This window comes from Amblyomma mixtum, chromosome 2 (genome assembly GCF_055824585.1).
Source record: "Amblyomma mixtum isolate Tamu chromosome 2, ASM5582458v1, whole genome shotgun sequence".
Classification (NCBI taxonomy): Eukaryota; Metazoa; Arthropoda; class Arachnida; order Ixodida; family Ixodidae; genus Amblyomma; species Amblyomma mixtum.
The window spans coordinates 208,152,381-208,171,844 of record NC_143013.1 but is presented as its reverse complement, the minus strand read 5'-3'; the positions used below and the strand labels follow the sequence as shown (position 1 = coordinate 208,171,844).

Genomic DNA, 19,464 nt, shown 5'->3' with positions numbered 1-19,464 from the left:
AAACTAATGCAAACTACAACCTACGCTATCCTTATGCATTACCTTTCACCAACATTCCGAAGTTGTTTTTGTTTTTTTATTGTGCGAAAAGAGGACCGCATCGCTGAGTAAATCGCAAATAAAGTTCCACAAATCCTCTGCCCTTTACAATCCCACAACACGTCAATATTAATTTCATGGCGTCTGCCCTCCGGCGAGACTCTCTCGGCACCATAGAAATCTCTCAATCAGTCAAAAAAAGCTAACGGAAAAAAATACGGCTTTTATCAACAAATGGAGCTGCCATGCTGTTCACTGCCGCCACAATCACCATTATATAGGGTGTTTCACTTACAGGCTTTACACAATTTTTAAAAATAGTCTTTTTGAATTAGAAGAGCGCTTTTTTCAGCACAGCACTGTCACCGGTTTAGCACATCAGAACACAGATAAGACGTGCTAACTAGCAGGCTGGTTAAATAATATCGAATCGTTAACTTTTTACCTTTTACCGCGACGCTCCTTAACTTCTCACCTGTGTGTAGCGCGCCGTAATGAATATCCATATATCAATTTTTTGAATTTTGAAAACGCCGTTATACTCTGGGCATTGTGCCCCAACAGATTTTGCTACACCACGCCAAAATAAATGCGCTTTCGATAAGTCGCAGGCACAAGAACCACTCCAGTGCTAGTAACTAAATGCTAAAGTGCTAGTAAACAGCCAAATTTGTTCGGAGACAGCGCCCAGGGTAAGCGCGTTTTCGAAATTCTAGAAAACTGACCTGGATATTACTTACGATAGCCAACACGCCTCTCAGTAATTAAGGATTGTAACAGTGACAGCTAAAAAGTTAACGATTTAGTATTAGTTAACCAGCCTTCTAGTTACGACCTCTTAGCTGTATCCTGACGTGCTACACCGCTAACAACGCTTGGACGAAAAAAGTGGTGTTGTAAATAAAAAAGGCTATTTTTAAAAAATGCGGAGTCTTAGGCGAAACACCTTGTATATTGCGATGCAAGCGTCCTGGCCGTTCCAAAAGAGCACGAACGGCCGAAGAGCTTGTGCCTGACTTGCGCTCCTTACGTTGCTGCACAAGACGGCTTCACACAGGCCGACTGTACGCCATGCAAAGCTAGCAACGCCTCGCATTCTCGTATACGCAGAACTCGTCGTGGTACTTTCCTATTTTCACGGTACTTCATGTTAAAATAGCTTTACACATAATGTCGATGGGCCAATCATGGACGGCGAAAAATTCAATCGACCAGGAGATGTTACCGAAATACTTCGGGAAATTCGCTAAAGCTTCGCTTTTACGTGACTTAGTGACGTATTTCAGCTCAGTTGTCGGCAAAACCACATATTTACAGACTTTGGTCATTCTGTGCACAACCAAGCTGGACTTAGCATTCGCATTAGTGTCCCCTACGTTTGCGGCTATTTTCATTAAAGGCTAAACTAAAAATAGCAGCCCAGCCCACTTTATCATCACGATTTAATAGCATGTAAAGGCCCTTACGGGGAGGGGGGGGGGGGGGGGGCGATGAGGTCGTTACAAAAGGGAGAGTGAGAAAGGTCCGTAATGCATGCAGGCTTCATTTAGCTAGACTCTGGACTTTTCCCTGTGCTCAAAATGAAGAACAAGCCAATTATGAACACTAATGGCCAGAGATTTCCGAACAATTTCAGTACACTTAAAGAAATGCATGGAAGAAATACGTTCACTGGAAGTGTACAAAATATTCAAAATGGTGGTGGAAACCGCGGCTGCAAAAACCCCCTGGCTGCGGACAGGAAGTCGGAAGCAGAATTAAGTTTTGTGAAGGAAAGAAACCATAGCAACTTCGATTTGCATGGCATCACTGACGCGGCCACGACCTGTACTACAGTTCGCAAAGAAAGCGGCTGCTTATTACGAGTGCTTCGTACGTGCTAGCAGCTTTCTTACCTTGTACATTTATTCGTACCAGTCGTCGAGCAATGACACGCTACGCGTATGACATGCAATGCGTTCTCGGCGTGCAAGCCATTCCTTCATACCATCTGCAATCATTAGGTATGCCCTAGTAAACCTACGCCTTTGAAGTTATTGCACCTTCCTCCTCGTAGCTTCCTTCAATTGAGTGGACCCTAACCATTAGCGACAGCCGTTTTTGCTCATGGCTTGCTTGACATGGGAGTTCCGTTCTCCTTGGGATGGATTCCTAATGTGTGGCTATCCTCTACTCGGACAAGTCAAGGCCTGGTGGACTCCCTCTTAGATATTATGATGCAAGCGAAGCTTGCCACAGTTCTCCTAAAGTTGCACGCACCCACTCCTACATGGTTGCACTCGCAGTTACACCAACTGATGAGGTAGTCAACACTGTGAGCACACGAAGGCGGCATGCAACAAACGACTAACGTTGAGAGTGAGCTGGTAATGTTTGGTAAAACTTGCTCGAGAAGGGTTCATTGCATACACTGATGCGCAAACGTTACCTGGTCGTAGCTTTTGATTTCTCCTAGCATAACTGGGTCGCAGTCTCTGAACCAGTAAATAATTGATAAGCCGGTACAGTCTTCGATGACGAAGAAAAGTAGCACGAACAACGATCCACCGATGGCTATCCTGAAATAATGCGAGAAACAGAATTGCAGACGAGCCATAGGACATGTAGTTCAGGCCCTATGGCGCCAAATAAAATGAGTAAACCATACCGTTTAGCTGCTTTAAGAGTACTTGCAGCCATAAACCTCTGTACTGTCATTTGGTCGAACGCAGTGCGAACAAGGCAGACAGGCAGCGCTGCCGCTAGCCCACTCCACACGTTCTCGTCATTCGTGAGCGTGAGGTTTGCTCTGTGGATAAAGGAATCAAGAAGGGTTCTTGCCACACGTTGCTCAAGAGATGCGAAACCACATATTGGCTCAGTGCAGTAAGGGATCTCACTGAATGATCGTCGTTTGTTACTGGCAATGAGAGTTTCGTAGTGATTACTACAGAGAATAAACAAGCCGGAAAAAAGAATCGGTCTCTTCCGCACCGCAGCCATGACCACAGAATAGAGAGTCAGGTTATAAGGAAGAACCCCTCCCGCTCCATTGATGTAGCGCGGGTGAGCCATGACTATATTCGGATAAAATTCAAGAACGCAGCGGTAAATACCTCCCAAACGAGGCCCTCTAGCCAATGGCATAGCTCTTCTGTCATGACGTCGCGGTCAAGTGCCTTGCAACTGCCATGGCCGCTACCATGGCCACGTTGACAGGTTTCGCGAGAAGTCAACAATATTCGTTCCTATAGCTAACAAAAACGCAAACCGAAATTGAAGTACACCTTCTTCCAACATCCTGAGTGGCGTTACTTGTACAGAAGCGCCGCGGATTGCGCTGAATGGGCCATTTCGTGCCGTTGTTCAAAATGAACGATTTGAATAGGTGCGGTAAGGAAAGGGGTAATTATACTCGTGACTCGGGGGGGGGGGGGGGGGGGGGGGGGTATAGACCCGCTGACCGATTATTCACCGGCGATTTTTCCGTGTCAAAACCGGATTCTCCCTTGGTTTGAAACGGGGCGAGACTTAATGCGGCGCTGCTGGCGTCCTATTTCGTCTCTCTCCTCTGATTATGTCGTATGTGCTATGACGCCGTGGTGGCGCATCCTGATTTTCGCGCTTCGTTAGTTGTGCAAACATCTACCTAACAGCTCCTTCACGACGCTTTTGTGTTGCAAAAACAAGCTGTCATCCTTAGGAAGGTATTCAAAGCCACCGACATTTAAAAAAAATGCTTTTAACTCGATCCGTTAAAACGATTGTTTTATTGAATTGATTGATTCGTTGTAAGGAAGGTGAATTCAGTAACCTCTAAAAAAAACTCTGAAAAATTGTGTAGCGGTTATATTTTCGCGCAGTGGTGATGGCAATCCGGCGTGCAGGACGAGAGCGAAGAAGGCTTGCAAACGAAACTCTCGATTAGGCTGACTTTCGCCCGCAAAGAACTGAATGACTCGGTGGCGGTGTGGCAACTGGCGTGCTCGGCGGTCGTCGTAAAGAATGCCCGCCGCTCTCTGCCGTGCTGAATTTAAAGCTAATAGGAAACTGTCGAGATACGTCGTGCAAAGTTACTACAAGGTTCTGGAACAACGTAGAATCGGCTGCGCCTGGATGCGATAAATCGACATAAATCTGGTCGCGTCTTGCATCACGCACAAAGCGATAAAGTGGCATGCCGGCAGCTTTGAAAAACAAACAAACAATACAAAGATTCGGGGGCTATATCTTAGCGGCATAGTTCGTTGGAAGCAAGCTTCAGTATTTTGTATAGCGTGCCGCACATTTCAATTTCCAAGAGTTCAAGCTGAAAGAAGCTTTAGAAGCGAAAGATTAGTTCATCCGTTTACGCTCTGTGTATGCGACAATCTTAGAACGTGACTTTTTTGTACGATATGTGGTCGTCAGCTGGGAAGAGAGCTTCGAACCTGGACATCCTTAACTACGCACAAAAAAATTAAGTGTCCCTTTTAGTGCTCAAAAACATAGCGCACTGACAACTACTGCAAAGATTTCCAAACTTTTACCTGAACAGGAAATCTTTGAAGTCAGGAGCAGTCAGCGGCCTAAGCGGAGGACTCACTCGACCCGAATCGTAGATGACCTTAGCAACGATGACGACTGGCGAAAGGAACATCACGAAGGCTTGAGCGCAGTCCGCCCAGACAACGCTGCGCAGCCCTCCCTTTGAATGAAAGTGAAGTAGTAATTACCACTGCGAAATCAAGTACACTAAACTACAAAATAGAGGTGCAATAAAACTTACGAGCTTTTAAGTATACACAGTTCACGTTGCACGTAAATTTGAAATGAGGACTTTCTCCATAGCAGGAATAACCGTAACGCTAATATTTTCTGCCTGCCATACAGCAAGTTGACCGAAGGGGCACAATGAAAATGTGGGCAAGTGAATTTCGCAAGATAGCTACAGGCAGCAAATATACAGCATGACACAATCTTTACCACAGCTATCGGGCCAGTAACTATATTTTCAGTGAAATACTGTTCCACGCCCATCAAGAAGCACGAGTGATATCTGCAAGCGTGCCTAGGATGTAGCTGATGCACTGTTACGACCTGGAGAAAAAATTCTTAGAACTCTTTTCCCGAATGCGCAGTCGACCAAAGCATACACAGTGGTCCAACTCAGAGCGCGCAGTCGTCAGAGCACAAGGCACGGTTTTACGCCCACGATTATTACAAACATCTTCTTCAGGGAGGCGTATGAGTCCGCAATTTATCCGCTATTGCCTCTCTCTCTTTCAAACACGCACACGCAAAGGTTAGCTGTAGTTCTCCAAGCCATTTCACCCCTTTGTTATCCTTACACCTGGCCTCGCTACGAATGTAAATTCTATCGCATGTCAGGAAGAGCGCAGTAATATCGGCACCAATTTTTTTCACCTAGCGGACATGCCTCGTTCAACCTCTAAGTAGATAAGGCTCTCAGAATACAAATTTCGGGCGGTTTTTGCAAGCGATGTAATCTCGTAGGGTCATAGAGAGAAATGGAGTTCTCAGTCAAAAGTACAATCGTCGTATTAGAAATAGCCTACCGAAGTAGATTGCCTTCAGAAGTAGCGAGGAACTGCATGATCGGGTTACCAAAGTGCATGATGAAATGAACCGAACACCCACACCGCCCCACTTCCAATCCTTCTTCCCAGAATCCACGAGACCATTACTGCCGCGGTCAACATCGAATTGTTATTTTGTTTCACTTGAGCTCGAGCAACAGGTTATCGCCTTTAATAGATACCAGCATCCCTTGCTACCTAGCTTACAGTGGTGGACATAGAGCTGCTTATTATGCCTATTTTTGATTTAATTTGTTTCTTAATACAATTTTGCATTGAATAGGAAATTCGTACTTAATTCACCGGAGCGTCGAATTTGCTTCCACGATGTCTCTAGAATTTCTAAATTCGTTCATATGACCTACTAGCTGCGATACGTCTTCGCTATTCTCCTTCGTTTAAGCCGCAAGTTCGACGTGCGGAGTGCGAATGGGTCACCATAGTTTTGTGTGGCGAAACACGAAAAGGCACCCTCGACGCGGTATGCACTTACCAGTGCCGTGTAAATAGTGCCCGCTGCACCAATGGCCAAGTTGGAGTAATGGAGAGGCACTGGAAACACTAAAAACAGAAAAAAAGCATCGATGGAAAGGAAGACAGGGTAACAGGATTGGCTGCACTTCCTCTCACTGTCTCAGTTACTCATTGATCGCTACGAGCCGCAGAGCATATCATAGCGATTTTGCGATAAGTAGGTGCGGATATAGAACCGAAGCTTACGCTGAATGACCAAAGGTGCGAAAGTGAATAATTCCACGTTTTTATCTGTCATCCCCAGAGGTTTTATCGTCCGTAACCTGCACCAGGGCTTTGTGAGGCATCGTGGCAGAAGTCTCCGTATTGACTTCTACCACATAGCGACCTGTCGTATTCACTGGCATAGCGCAACACGAAGGCGTTTTCGCACATTTCGCCAATCAAAAGGTAGCCGTCAGGGCCGCGGGATTCGCTCCTACGACTTCCTTACAGCAGCCGAACTTCTCTAGTGCACCACCTGGGCTATTTTAGCTGCCATATACTCAAAAACAAGTCTCGTTTTGGCTCATAGCACACGGCATGTGACAGTAGATAAAAAGAAAGATGCGCCTGCGTGTGCCGTCGGTGATGCTGGGATATGCGACCTAGTTGTGAAGGCATCGTTTAGTTGTAATTGCACAATGGCTCAGTTCGCCTTCGTTTTCCTTGCCAGGCATCATTCAGAGCGATGGCGCTAGACGGGTGACTTTCTCTCAGCGTAATTAAAAAAAACAATCCTGCGAAGCGCCTGCGATGAACGATTCAACACCAGGAGGCCAACAAGAAAAAAAATTGATCTCGCCGCATTAAGACACTAGGATGGAAAGAAAAAGATACATGTGACGGCGCTCGTGAAACGTGGCGCTTCCGCGCTGCAAACACTTTAGGAAGAAATGTGGCTCTGGAAAAATGAAGGTGGGGGCAGAGTCTTCACTCAGGGACCAGCCAGCTTGAGCGTTCAGAAGCTCTGGATGCAGCATCACAATCATTTCTATGCCTATGTGAGGGTTTTCGTTCGCGCACCCACAATTCCGACAAGTAAGATTGCGATGTAGCAGAAGGCACAATACTATTCACTTCAAGCGTTACGATACGCACTGACCCCCCCCCCCCCCCCCCCCCCCCCCACCTTTATTCCCTCATTATCTTTTCCAAAAGTGGGGAGGAAAATGTTTCCTCCAATGCATCGCTTCACTATTGCCCATTTCTAATCAATCACCATAGAAACTCAGTACCGTAACTTGTGGGCACGCGGACAGCACGGCGCCAGCCATGTCTGACAAACACCCTGTTCTACTGCTTGAGGTCCTGCTTTCTCTCTTGGTGCACGGTGGCTTCCAGCTCGGCAGTGAACCCAATCCCAACTGCCTCATCGAAAGCCGCTATCCTGCGGCCAACCCCGTTCAACTACAGGCTGACATCCCTCTGCCGCCAGGCGACGCAGAAGCGCTCCTGGCAATCCTCGATAGCCGTTTCTTCACGTGGCAAGCTGCATCATCATCTACACACTGGGAACCGCCGGATATAAACCTACAGCAACGCCCTGCACCATTCAGTGGGCACGCGGACAGCACGGCGCCAGCCATGTCTGACAAACACCCTGTTCTACTGCTCCAGGTGCGTAACTGTATTTCTGTATACGCAAAAAAGAATGCAAATCGTTGCCTGTTGCTGTTCCCGTGCCCACGGGTTTTCTTTCATATATTATCCGAGTGTCTAAACAATTGCCTTCTGGTATTGATGTCGGGAGATGTTGAAGAAAACACCGGCCCCTCGACACGCAATGTTATCCGTCAAGATTCGAAAGATAGCCCCCCCCCCCCCCCCCCGATAAAGTCAAACCATCTACGACTAATACTTCAGAAGTAACCTCACAAAACGACGAAATACTGCGCATCCTCCAGGTGCTACAGGACCAGTCTGCTTCAATAACAGCCAGTAATCTTGAAATGCAAAAAAGTATTGAAGAAGTCCGTCAAGGTCAGCAAAAAAATCGAATCGGTTCTCGGGAACTTGGGCAGCAGGCTTGCGGACGTTGAGCGCAAGGTGGAAGCCATAGACAGTCTTAAAGAAAATATGGAACACACTATCAACGATCTTAGGAAACAAAACGAGCTTTTGCAATCGCGTATGAACGAACTCGAGGACAGAAGCCGGTGAGAACACTTGTTATTTCACGGAATTCCTGATGAAACCGAAACATGGGCACAGACCGAAGAGAAGGTGCTAAACTTGCTCGGTAACCAGATAACTTCAGCTGACATTCAGCGCGCGCATAGAATAGGACAACACCGCCCCTCCCGTAACCGCCCCGTCATAGTAAAATTCGCCAGCCACAAGTCAAAGGAAAAAGTTTTGCAGTTAAAAGCTAAACTAAAAGAAAACGAAATCAGCATAACTGAGGATTTTTCACCAGCGACTCGTGAAACCAGAAAGAGGCTGATCGAATATGCTAAATCCCTACCAAACTTGCCATTTTTCAAGCTTAAGTACAATAAGCTAGTCATCGATAACAAGTGCCTTACGTACAATCCTATTACAGATGTTATATCTGAGTTACCCTACACTAGCCCAAAACGTTCTGTCACCCGTAACCCGCTTCCTAGTCTTGCACCCCCGCCTGCCTCTTCCAAGGAACAAAATGCGTTATCATGTGATTAGCGGTTACAGAGGGGCAGTGGCTGCCACTTTCCCCCAACACACGTGTCCTTCTTGTATACCAACATAAGAAGCGCAATCAGGAAAAGAACTGAACTTTCATCCCTTGTTGATTCATGCTCTGCTGATATCTTAGTACTAACCGAAACATGGCTTCATGGGCACATTCGCGACAGCGAAATCCTTGACTCACCTAACAAATTTCAATTTTATCGTTGTGATAGGAATGCAAGGCAAGGCGGTGGCGTCCTTATAGCCATTAACGAAAATTTCGAATCTTTCGCCATTAATGTCACGACCGGATTAGAGATAATATTGTAGCGTGCAACGCCAAAAAGAACACCCGCGCAGAGACGAAAAACCTGCGGCGGTCCCCTAGTGGTTCGAGCGCGCGCGAGAGAGCCAACTAACTTCTTCCTCTTCTAGCGCATGCGCTACTTCTGTCTCTTCTTCGAATGCATGTATCACTGCCCCCCTCTTCTGCAGCATCGACACGATGCGGCTGGGAGTGAAAAGTAGGCGAAAGGGTAGAACACAACTGCAGTGGACCGCAGTTCAGTCAGGTAGCCGGTCGTGGTAAGGCTTCATGCGAACAACGTGTACGACTTCAGTTCGGTGCGACCGGCGCGATGAAGAAGCTGTCGGGGCGGGAGCAACTGCATAAGTCACATCACTGATGCGGCGCACTACTTCGTAAGGGCCGAAGTATCGGCGCAGCAGCTTTTCAGAGAGCCCGCGGCGACGAACAGGTATCCAAATCCACACAAGGTCGCCGGGAGCATAACTGACGAAACGGCGTCCACAGTTGTACTTAGTGGCGTCAGCCTCCTGTTGACGGTGGATGCGCAGGCGGGCCAGTTGACGCGCTTCCTCAGCACGCTGAACGAAGGTATCTACGTCGATGTCAGCGTCACACTCGCAGTAAGGGTCGACGGGCAACATAGCATCCAACGGAGTGGTCACCTGGCGACCGAAGACAAGCTGAAAGGGGGTCAGTCGGGTTGTTTCCTGCAGGGCGGTGTTGTACGCAAACGTTACGTACGGCAGAATGGCGTCCCAAGTTCGATGCTCGACGTCAACGTACATTGATATCATGTCGGCTAGTGTGCGGTTGAGTCGCTCTACCAACCCGCTTGTCTGCGGGTGATACGCCGTAGCACGTCGGTGGCTCGTGTGCGCCAGAGTCATCACGGACTGGGTTAAGCGGGCCGTGAAAGCAGTTCCCCGGTCAGTAACAACAACGGCGGGTGCTCCATGACGCAAGACAATGTTGTGGACGAAGAACTGCGCCACTTCAGCAGCAGTGCCTTTGGCAAGAGACGTGGTCTCAGCGTACCGTGTGAGGTAGTCAGTCGCAACGACTATCCAACGCTTTCCAGACGAAGACTTCGGAAATGGGCCAAGGAGCGAAGACTTCGGAAATGGGCCAAGGAGGTCCATGCCCACTTGATGGAAAGGGGTCTTCGGTGGATCGACGGGGTGAAGAAATCCGGCCGGTTTCAATGGAGGAGTCTTCCGACGTTGGCATTCACGGCATGTTTTGACGTAGGCCCGCACCGATGGGAGTAACCTGGGCCAATAATACTTTTGTCTAATCCGCGCGAGTGTACGGCTGACTCCAAGGTGGCCGGCGGATGGTGCATCATGACAGGCACTCAAGATCTCAGACCGCAGCTGTGATGGTACGACGAGTAGGAACACTTCTTCGCTGTTGGCAAAGTTGCGCTTGTAGAGAACACCAGACCGTAAAGTGAAGGTGTGAAGCCCTCGAAGAAAAACACGCGGAATGGGAGCTTCACTGCCTTTGAGGTAATCGATGAGCGGCGCCAACTCCGTGTCCGCCCTTTGAAGCTGCGCCATTTGGGTGGTACTAACAGAGCCCAGGAAAGGAAAATCATCGGTGGTTTCTTCGGTATTGATTGGGATAGGCGCGCGCGACAGACAATCCGCATCCTGATGCTTGCGGCCAGACTTGTAAACTACTGTTAAGTCGTATTCTTGCAAGCGTAAGCTCCATCTAGCCAAGCGTCCTGAGGGGTCTTTGAGGCTCGCCAGCCAGCATAAGGAGTGGTGGTCGCTTACCACACGGAAGGGTCGTCCGTAGAGGTACGGTCGGAACTTGCAGATGGCCCATATCACTGCAAGGCATTCTTTCTCCGTCGTAGAATAATTGGTCTCGGAGCGCGTAAGTGTCCGACTAGCATAACTGATGACCCGTTCTGCACCGTCTTGCCACTGGATCAGTACTGCACCAAGGCCAACATTGCTGGCGTCAGTGTGGATGTCCGTGGCAGCATGCTCGTCGAAATGGCCGAGTATCGGAGTGCTTTGCAGACGGCTGCGAAGCTCGACAAATGCAGCCTCTTCGTCGGTCCCCCACAGGAAGGGCGTGTCGTCACGGGTCAGTGCGTTCAGCGGTTCCGCGATTTTCGAGAAATCTTGAATAAAGCGCCTATAATAGGAGCACAGGCCTAAAAACCGGCGAACGGCCTTCTTATCAGTTGGGCGTGGAAAACCTGAGACGGCAGCGGTCTTGTCAGGGTCCGGGCGAACACCTTGTGCGCTGACAACGTGACCAAGAAAGCGAAGTTCCTCAAAGCCAAAATGGCATTTCTCGGCTTTGATGGTGAGTTGCGCGGATTTGAGCGCTTGCAGCACAATGCGCAACCGCTCCAAGTGTTGGTCAAAGGTGGGCGAAAATATAACGACATCGTCCAGGTACACCAGGCAGGACTGCCATTTCAAGCCGGAGAGGACAGTGTCCATCATGCGTTGAAAAGTGGCCGGTGCTGAGCACAGACCAAATGGGAGCACTTTAAACTCATAGAGGCCGTCAGGCGTCACGAAAGCCGTCTTCTCCCGGTCTCTCTCGTCCACTTCGATTTGCCAGTACCCGCTTTTAAGATCCAATGACGAGAAGTATCTGGCGTTCCGCAATCGATCGAGCGCGTCATCTATCCTGGGCAGCGGGTAAACGTCCTTTTTGGTCACGCTGTTAAGTTTCCTGTAGTCCACGCAGAAACGCAGAGTATTGTCCTTCTTTTTGACAAGAACCACAGGCGATGCCCACGGACTGGTGGACGGCTGAATGACATCGTCTGCAAGCATCTCGGCAACCTGATTCTGAATGGCTTCTCTCTCCACCGGGGAAACACGATATGGGCGCTGGCAGACGGGTCGCGTAGTCTCGTCAGTGATGATACGATGCTTGGCGAGTGGAGTTCGGCCGACCTTCGAGCACGTAGCGAAACAGTCCGCAAATTCTGCCAAGAGGGCCGACAGAAGATCCCTCTGAACCGACGGCAAGGCAGGATTTATTCTGACTGACTGAAGAACGTGATGTGGGCCAGCATACTCCGGAGAGGGTCCTCCCACGGTGCACAAACCTGGAACCTCAGCAACGTCGTGGAGGAAGGCAATAGCCATGCCTTTGGCCAGGTGCTGATATTCGTTGGCAAAGTTAGTCAGGAGGACGTGGGTGCAGCCGTCACGTAGTTGGACGAGACCTCTTGCAACGGCAAGTCCCCGCTTAAGCAGCAGTGGACTATGGCTGTCCGCTAGGCCCTCGTAGTCATGAAAGAGGTCGTTCCGCACGAGCACCAGAACACTGCACCGCGGCGGCACCGTGACGTCGTTCTCGACAATGCGCAGAGCGTTGCTGCAGGGATCACGGGAGTCAAAGCGCGCCACGGCCTGTTTGGTCGAGAACGTGACACGTGCCTCCTGAAAGTCAATCACAGCGCCGTTCGACTGCAGGAAGTCGATCCCCAGAATCAAGTCTCTGGAACACTCGGGGAGTACGACAAATTCACCAACGTACGTAAAACCACTAATCCCAACTCTAGCCGTGCACTTGCCCACAGGGGAAATTAGGTGGCCACCAGCGGTGCGAATGGGGGTCCCCGTCCACGGTGTCAGAACCTTCTTAAGTTCTCCAGCGAAGGCACGGCTCATAGCAGAGTAATCAGCACCGGTATCGAGCAGCGCGGTAATGTCAGTGCCATCAATTGTCACACGCAAATCGGATGCAGCGTATCTGATACTGTCGCTGCCTCTCTCTGTCCGGGTATCGTCGGCTCGAGGGTTCCGCGATGGAGGATCTTGACACGTCCCGACGTCAGCGGCCTTGCCTCCAGAGGTCGCTGATGTTAGTTTTCCCGACGCGGACTCGGCGAGCGACGGCCAGCAGAGCTACTCTGGCGGCCAGGGCTGGAAGAGCGATAACGGAGAGGCGAAGGGGAACGGGACTCGCGCCTTCCAGAGTAGGCAGGGTTCTGGCGTGCCCAGAGATGCTGTGCAATCTCATGCGGTCGTTCGCCGTTCTGAGGGCAGGGTGCGTCGGGATGGAAACCGCGAAGACCCACTTGGCGGTACGGACAGGCGCGGTAGAGGTGACCAGGCTCCCCACAGTGGTAGCAGAGAGGCCTGCGGTCCGGTGTACGCCACAAATCCGACTTGCGAGGGCGTGGCCCAGCTGTAGCAGATGCGGTTGCAGAATACGCGGCGATGTTACTCACGGAGGTCGACGGGGTCACACCGTAGCCAGGCACGCTTGCGTGACATGTGCCGATGTTGCTCACGCCAGGCGTTGGGGTAATGGGACCGTAGCCTTTCGTGCGACGGAGAACAGATGCGTACGTGGGTCGGTCATCGAACCGGGATGGCGCTTCGGGGACAGGAGGTGCCTGCGCAGCCTGTCGCACCTCGTCCCTGACAACTTCGGACAGCGCTGCCAGCGGCGCAGGTGCAACCTGAGGCAGACGGATCCGTTGCAGTTCCTCCCGGACAACGGAGCGAATTAATTCACGCAAGGTGTCTGCACTGCCGCCGAGACACGACGAAAAGCCTTCGGGCACCATGCAGTTGATGTCCCGGTTGTACTGGCGGGCCCGTTGTTGCAGCGTCGTCTCCATTGTGGTCGCCTCGGTTAGAAATTCCGCCACCGTGCGGGGTGGGCTGCGCACGAGGCCCGCGAACAGCTCCTGCTTAACCCCACGCATGAGATGGCGCAGCTTCTTCTCCTCTGTCATGTTGGGGTCGGCGCGCTTGAAAAGACGGGCCATGTCTTCGGTGTACATGCGCACGCTTTCGTTCGTGCGCTGATTTCGGGAGGGCAGCGCAGCTTCAGCCTTCTCCCGGCGGTCAGCGTTGGGGAACGTAGCCAGGAGACTCCGGCAAAACGTCTCCCAGGTGGGAAGTGTAGCCTCGTGGTTTTCAAACCACGTCCGAGCAGACTCTTCCAGGGCAAAGTAGACGTTATTCAGCTTGCGCTCGTCGCACCAGCCGTTGTAGCGTGCGACCCGCTCGAACGTCTCCAGCCAGTCCTCAGCGTCTTCGAACTCGTCACCGTGAAAAGATGGCGGTGTTTGCGGTGGGTGGCAAAGGATCGGCGCCAGGGGCCTGGTGTCAGCGGCCATGGCAGTTGGACTCGACGGTAGAGGCTGGATCGGCGGCTGGGTCCTGGTGTTAGTGGCCATGTCGGTTGGACTCGGCGGTCGAGGCTGCGTCGTCCTTGTTGGCGGGGGAAGGGGCCCAAATTCAGGCGACTCTCCGCGGAGACGGCGGCTGGGTCGCTGGTGAACCGGTGTGAGGTCCGTAGTGACGCTGTACGGAGTTTGCAGGTCGGGAAGCGTACCCAGCACTGCTCCACCAAACTGTAGCGTGCAACGCCAAAAAAGAACACCCGCGCAGAGACGAAAAACCTGCGGCGGACACCCAGTGGTTCGAGCACGTGCGAGAGAGCCAACTAACTTCTTCCTCTTCTAGCGCATGCACTACTTCTGTCTCTTCTTCGAATGCATGTATCAATATGGGTATATCTGGAACTAATGCACCGTCAATTCATTATAGGGGCTTGTTACCGCGCACCAAACGCATCGTCGACGTTTGTTTCTGAGCTTCATGACAGTATCAACATCGTAACTACACGATTTCCGACAACACCTATATTTTTACTGGGCGATTTTAATCTTCCTGGCATTGATTGGTCAGTGAGTACTGCTTCTATTAATTCAACTTCCTCTACTTCCAAGGAATTCAGATTTTTTGTTCGTGCTTTAACCTCACGCAAATAGTTACACAACCTACCAGAATAACGGCCACCACTGCTAATATATTAGATTTAGTCCTGTGCTCGAGCCCTGAATTATGTTCAGAAATAATATACCTGCCAGGGCTGAGTGACCATCTTGCATTGAATTTTACTATTAACATACCCAAACAAAAGAGAGTAAAGACAACTAAAACACTGCGCAATTATCACCGTGCAGATTTTACCCAAATCAACAGTGATTTAAGCCTCTCTTTAACAAAGTTCCTAGAAGGCTTCGAGCAACGCTCTGTTGAAACGAACTGGACACTCTTCAAGAATAAGTTTACCGAGCTTATCAATCGATTTATTCCCATCCGAAATATCTCGTATAATCCAAAGGCACCTTGGTATACCTCATACATTAGGCGCTTATCTAACCGGAAGAAGCGCTTATACCGGCTTGCTAACACCTCATGTAGTCAGTTTCGTTGGTCTTTATATCGTACTGCAAACGACGCTTATATTTCAGCAGTTAAAAACGCTAAAAAAATGTTTCTTGCGAAGACTTCACCCCATATATTGGTAGATAATCCTAAAAAGTTCTGGAAAGTTATCAATCCTACAGACCGGTCTAAAATTATTTTAACAAGCGCTAATGACGAACCTGTTCCTGACGATGAATGCTCCACTGTATTAAATGATGTCTTCTCCAGCTACTTCACGAAATCCCTGTCAAACGACTTACCTTATTGTTGCGCCCATAATTATCTGCCAATGTATCCTGTTATAGTCAACCCGGATGGAATCGCCAAAAACATAGACGGCCTGAAACCATTTTCAGCCGCCGGCATCGACTGCATTAACTCAAAATTTCTGAAAAGCACTAAGATATATTCCTCCATTATTCTTTCTAAATTATTTCAGCAGTCTCTAGAAAATAGCGCGATGCCGGCAGACTGGAAGATAGGGAAGGTGATTCCAGTACATAAATCTGGAAACAAGCACTCACCTTACAACTACCGGCCTATTTCAATCACCAGCATCCCCTGTAAGATCCTAGAACACGTTCTTTTTTCACATATAGCAAATTTCTTAAGAGTCAAACTCGTTTTTCATCATGCACAACACGGTTTTCGTAAGTCATATTCATGTGAAACGCAACTTGTTCTCTTTACTCATAAATTGCATGCAATTCTTGATCATCGTTCCACTGGGGATTGCATATTTTTAGAATTCGCCAAGGCTTTTGATAAAGTTTGTTACCGGCTTTTGCTACTAAAACTGCGCATGATAGGGCTCGATACTGACGTACTAAAATGGCTATAGTGCTTTTTAACAGATCGTCAGCAGTTTGTAGCAACTAATGGAACTAACTCACATTTACACCCCGTTCTTTCTGGCATTCCTCAAGGTACCGTGCTTGGGCCCTTACTCTTCTTAATATTCATTAATGACCTGCCTGATTCTGTTACATCATCAATTCACTTATTTGCAGACGACTGTGTCCTTTTCCGTGAAATAATAACTGACGATGGCGTACGCGCAATTCAAACTGAAATTAACAACATCTCCTCTTGGTGCAAAGCATGGCAAATGGCGCTAAACGTTAACAAGCGTAAATTCCTGCGCGTATCAAGGTCATCTAGCAACTCACCTACGTATCACCTTAACAATGTAGCTCTGGAATCAGTAGCGTCATACAAGTACCTAGGCATTCATATCGCTTCTAACCTTAGCTAGAACAGTCATGTCGAATTCATTGTCAACAAAGCTAACCACATGCTAGGCTACTTAAAACGGAACTTTCGCTCGGCCCCTTCTAGTACCAAGCTTCTCTTTTACAAAACGTTAGTTCGTTCGCAACTTGAATACGCATCTTCAGTTTGGGACCCGGGCACTACTGATCTCATTAACCAGCTAAAAATGATTCAAAATAATGCAGCTCGTTTCATCTTCTCTAATTATCACCGCACCGCTAGTGTATCCTCAATGAAATCTAATCTCAATCTGCTACCCCTCACATTTCGTCGAAAGCATGCACGGTTATCCCTCTTTCAAAGATATTTTACCATGATGACTTACACGGTAAATTGCTCATTCCGCCTTCATATGTATCATCACGCGTTGACCACGCTCACAAGGTTGGCATAAATTCATGCAACACTAAATGTTTCTCCGATTCATTCATACCCCGCATATCTAAAGACTGGAACCGCCTTCCCTCTTCCGTTGCAACAATCGATAAATTTTGGTTTTCAGTCTGCCGTGCGCAATATAGACCATGCGAGTTTTTCTTAACATTGTATAAAACCTACCTCTCTTCCTGTGTGTTCATATATTATTTCATTTAACCACTGTGTACACTCAAACGTTATCGCGAATTTCATTGTGTTATATTAATTAAGTGTTATGGGACTTTGTTTAGATCATTTCTTAACCAAACTTAACTGCCACTTACAGTATTACTTGTATGTTCTTGTTGTTGTGCATATTTTTGTTTGTTTATTGATAAAAACCCACTCCCCCTCTAATGTTTTTACCCTGAGGGTAACAATAAATAAAATAAAAATTAAAAATCCTCCGTATAGATATAATGCTCCCGCATGAAGTATATTTCAGCTACAAAGACAGCACTGAAGAAAGAGTGGGGAGGAAAATGTTTCCTCCAATGCATCGCTTCACTGTTGCCCATTTCTAATCAATCACCATAGAAACTCAGTACCGTAACTTAAATCCTCCGTATAGATATAATGCTCCCGCATGAAGTATATTTCAGCTACAAAGACAGCACTGAAGAAAGAGTGGGGAGGAAAATGTTTCCTCCAATGCATCGCTTCACTGTTGCCCATTTCTAATCAATCACCATAGAAACTCAGTACCGTAACTTAAATCCTCCGTATAGATATAATGCTCCCGCATGAAGTATATTTCAGCTACAAAGACAGCACTGAAGACAGAGTGGGGAGGAAAATGTTTCCTCATCGCTTCACTGTTGCCCATTTCTAATCAATCACCATAGAAACTCAGTACCGTAACTTAAATCCTCCGTATAGATATAATGCTCCCGCATGAAGTATATTTCAGCTACAAAGACAGCACTGAAGAAAGAGTGGGGAGGAAAATGTTTCCTCCAATGCATCGCTTCACTGTTGCCCATTTCTAATCAATCACCATAGAAACTCAGTACCGTAACTTAAATCCTCCGTATAGATATAATGCTCCCGCATGAAGTATATTTCAGCTACAAAGACAGCACTGAAGAAAGAGTGGGGAGGAAAATGTTTCCTCCAATGCATCGCTTCACTGTTGCCCATTTCTAATCAATCACCATAGAAACTCAGTACCGTAACTTAAATCCTCCGTATAGATATAATGCTCCCGCATGAAGTATATTTCAGCTACAAAGACAACACTGAAGTAAGAGTGGGGAGGAAAATGTTTCCTCCAATTTCTCATCCGTGGCTAAGCCTACTATACTCACGGTAAACATCGATTGAATACAGACTGTTTTAGACATTCGTTTTTTCCGTTAGCCATTAGAGAATGGAATAATCTACCATGAAGTGTAACCAGCTCATGTTTAGAAGAAAATTTTGAGACAGATGTAGCGCACCTACGAGCTCTACAATGTGCATAATCAACACCATTGTCGTCAGCTCCAGTGCTCTATCTTAAGTAATGAAAATTGTTCTTTCTAGCGGGTAATGCATCATGCTGTTCTTATTTTTTTCTTTAATAGCTACTCCCATGTTATTGCTCGATTATTATTATTATTGTTATTAACCTCTCAGCCTCTGTTAACATACAGTTGTAACGCTGTGTTTTATGTACTTTCTCTGTTGAATTTTGTTTTCGCCCTTCCTACGATAATTCCGATTGGGATTGGGAGTATTAACTAAATAAATAAAATAAATAAATAAAAATACTGCGGCTCTGCAGCCAAGGCTACGCAAGAAAGGGAAGGTGACGTGCCTTTGTCAGCGTGATGTGTTAGTGCGGCAAGAAGTCCGGCCAGTAAATGAATAGAAGGACCCGTATACGTTTTGGGACACATCCTGTACAACGAACTCACAGGACGGTTACCACTGTGTAACGCATTCAGCGACAGTTGTTGAGGTAGTACTCTCCTCCTACTTCCACTGTCTGAGTTCTTCCCATGGCAGGCAACCTCCTGTGGTGCAATCCTCCGCACTCGCCATGCACTCCCTCTTCGCTAACCGCCCTCCAGATGGTTCCCGCAGTAACTACCTTCCACGTACGCACTCTGCTCTCGCCATACTACCTTTCCACGGTAACGCGGCTGCTTCAAAAGTAACCACCGTCCCGGTGGTTCCATTGGCAAACCTTTTGCATATTCTTACGCAGTTGGCAGATCCCCCTCCTTCAATGATCACCACCCGGATCACCACGTTAACCCTGCCACTACTTCCAACATAACAAGCCTCCGGATAAGGTAGTAACCACCCTCCAAGTATGCATTCCTCTCTTTTCGCCATACAGTCCTTCCTTCCACGGTGACCACCCTCCAGTTGCGCATTCCGCCGTTCTTGTCATGCTCTCTTCCTCAACCATAAGCCAGTGTTCCGGTGCCAAGCACTTACTGGTTACTCCGACTACTCCGACTACTACTACTACTACTACTACTACTACTACTACTACTAC

The 19,464-nt window shown here is 48.3% G+C and overlaps 1 protein-coding gene across 1 annotated transcript in view; it reads right to left on the bottom strand.

The window, feature by feature from the left end:
- Window positions 1–19,464, bottom strand: part of LOC149362399 (sodium/iodide cotransporter-like) — a 46,392-nt gene that overhangs the window by 12,909 nt on the left and 14,019 nt on the right. Inside the window, exons 5-8 of the mRNA XM_089568291.1 lie at window positions 6,091–6,158; window positions 4,548–4,705; window positions 2,687–2,827; window positions 2,468–2,597 (exon numbers count right to left, since the gene is read on the bottom strand). Coding sequence (XP_089424417.1) covers window positions 2,468–2,597; window positions 2,687–2,827; window positions 4,548–4,705; window positions 6,091–6,158 — 497 coding nt within the window. The remainder of the gene's footprint in view (window positions 1–2,467; window positions 2,598–2,686; window positions 2,828–4,547; window positions 4,706–6,090; window positions 6,159–19,464) is intronic.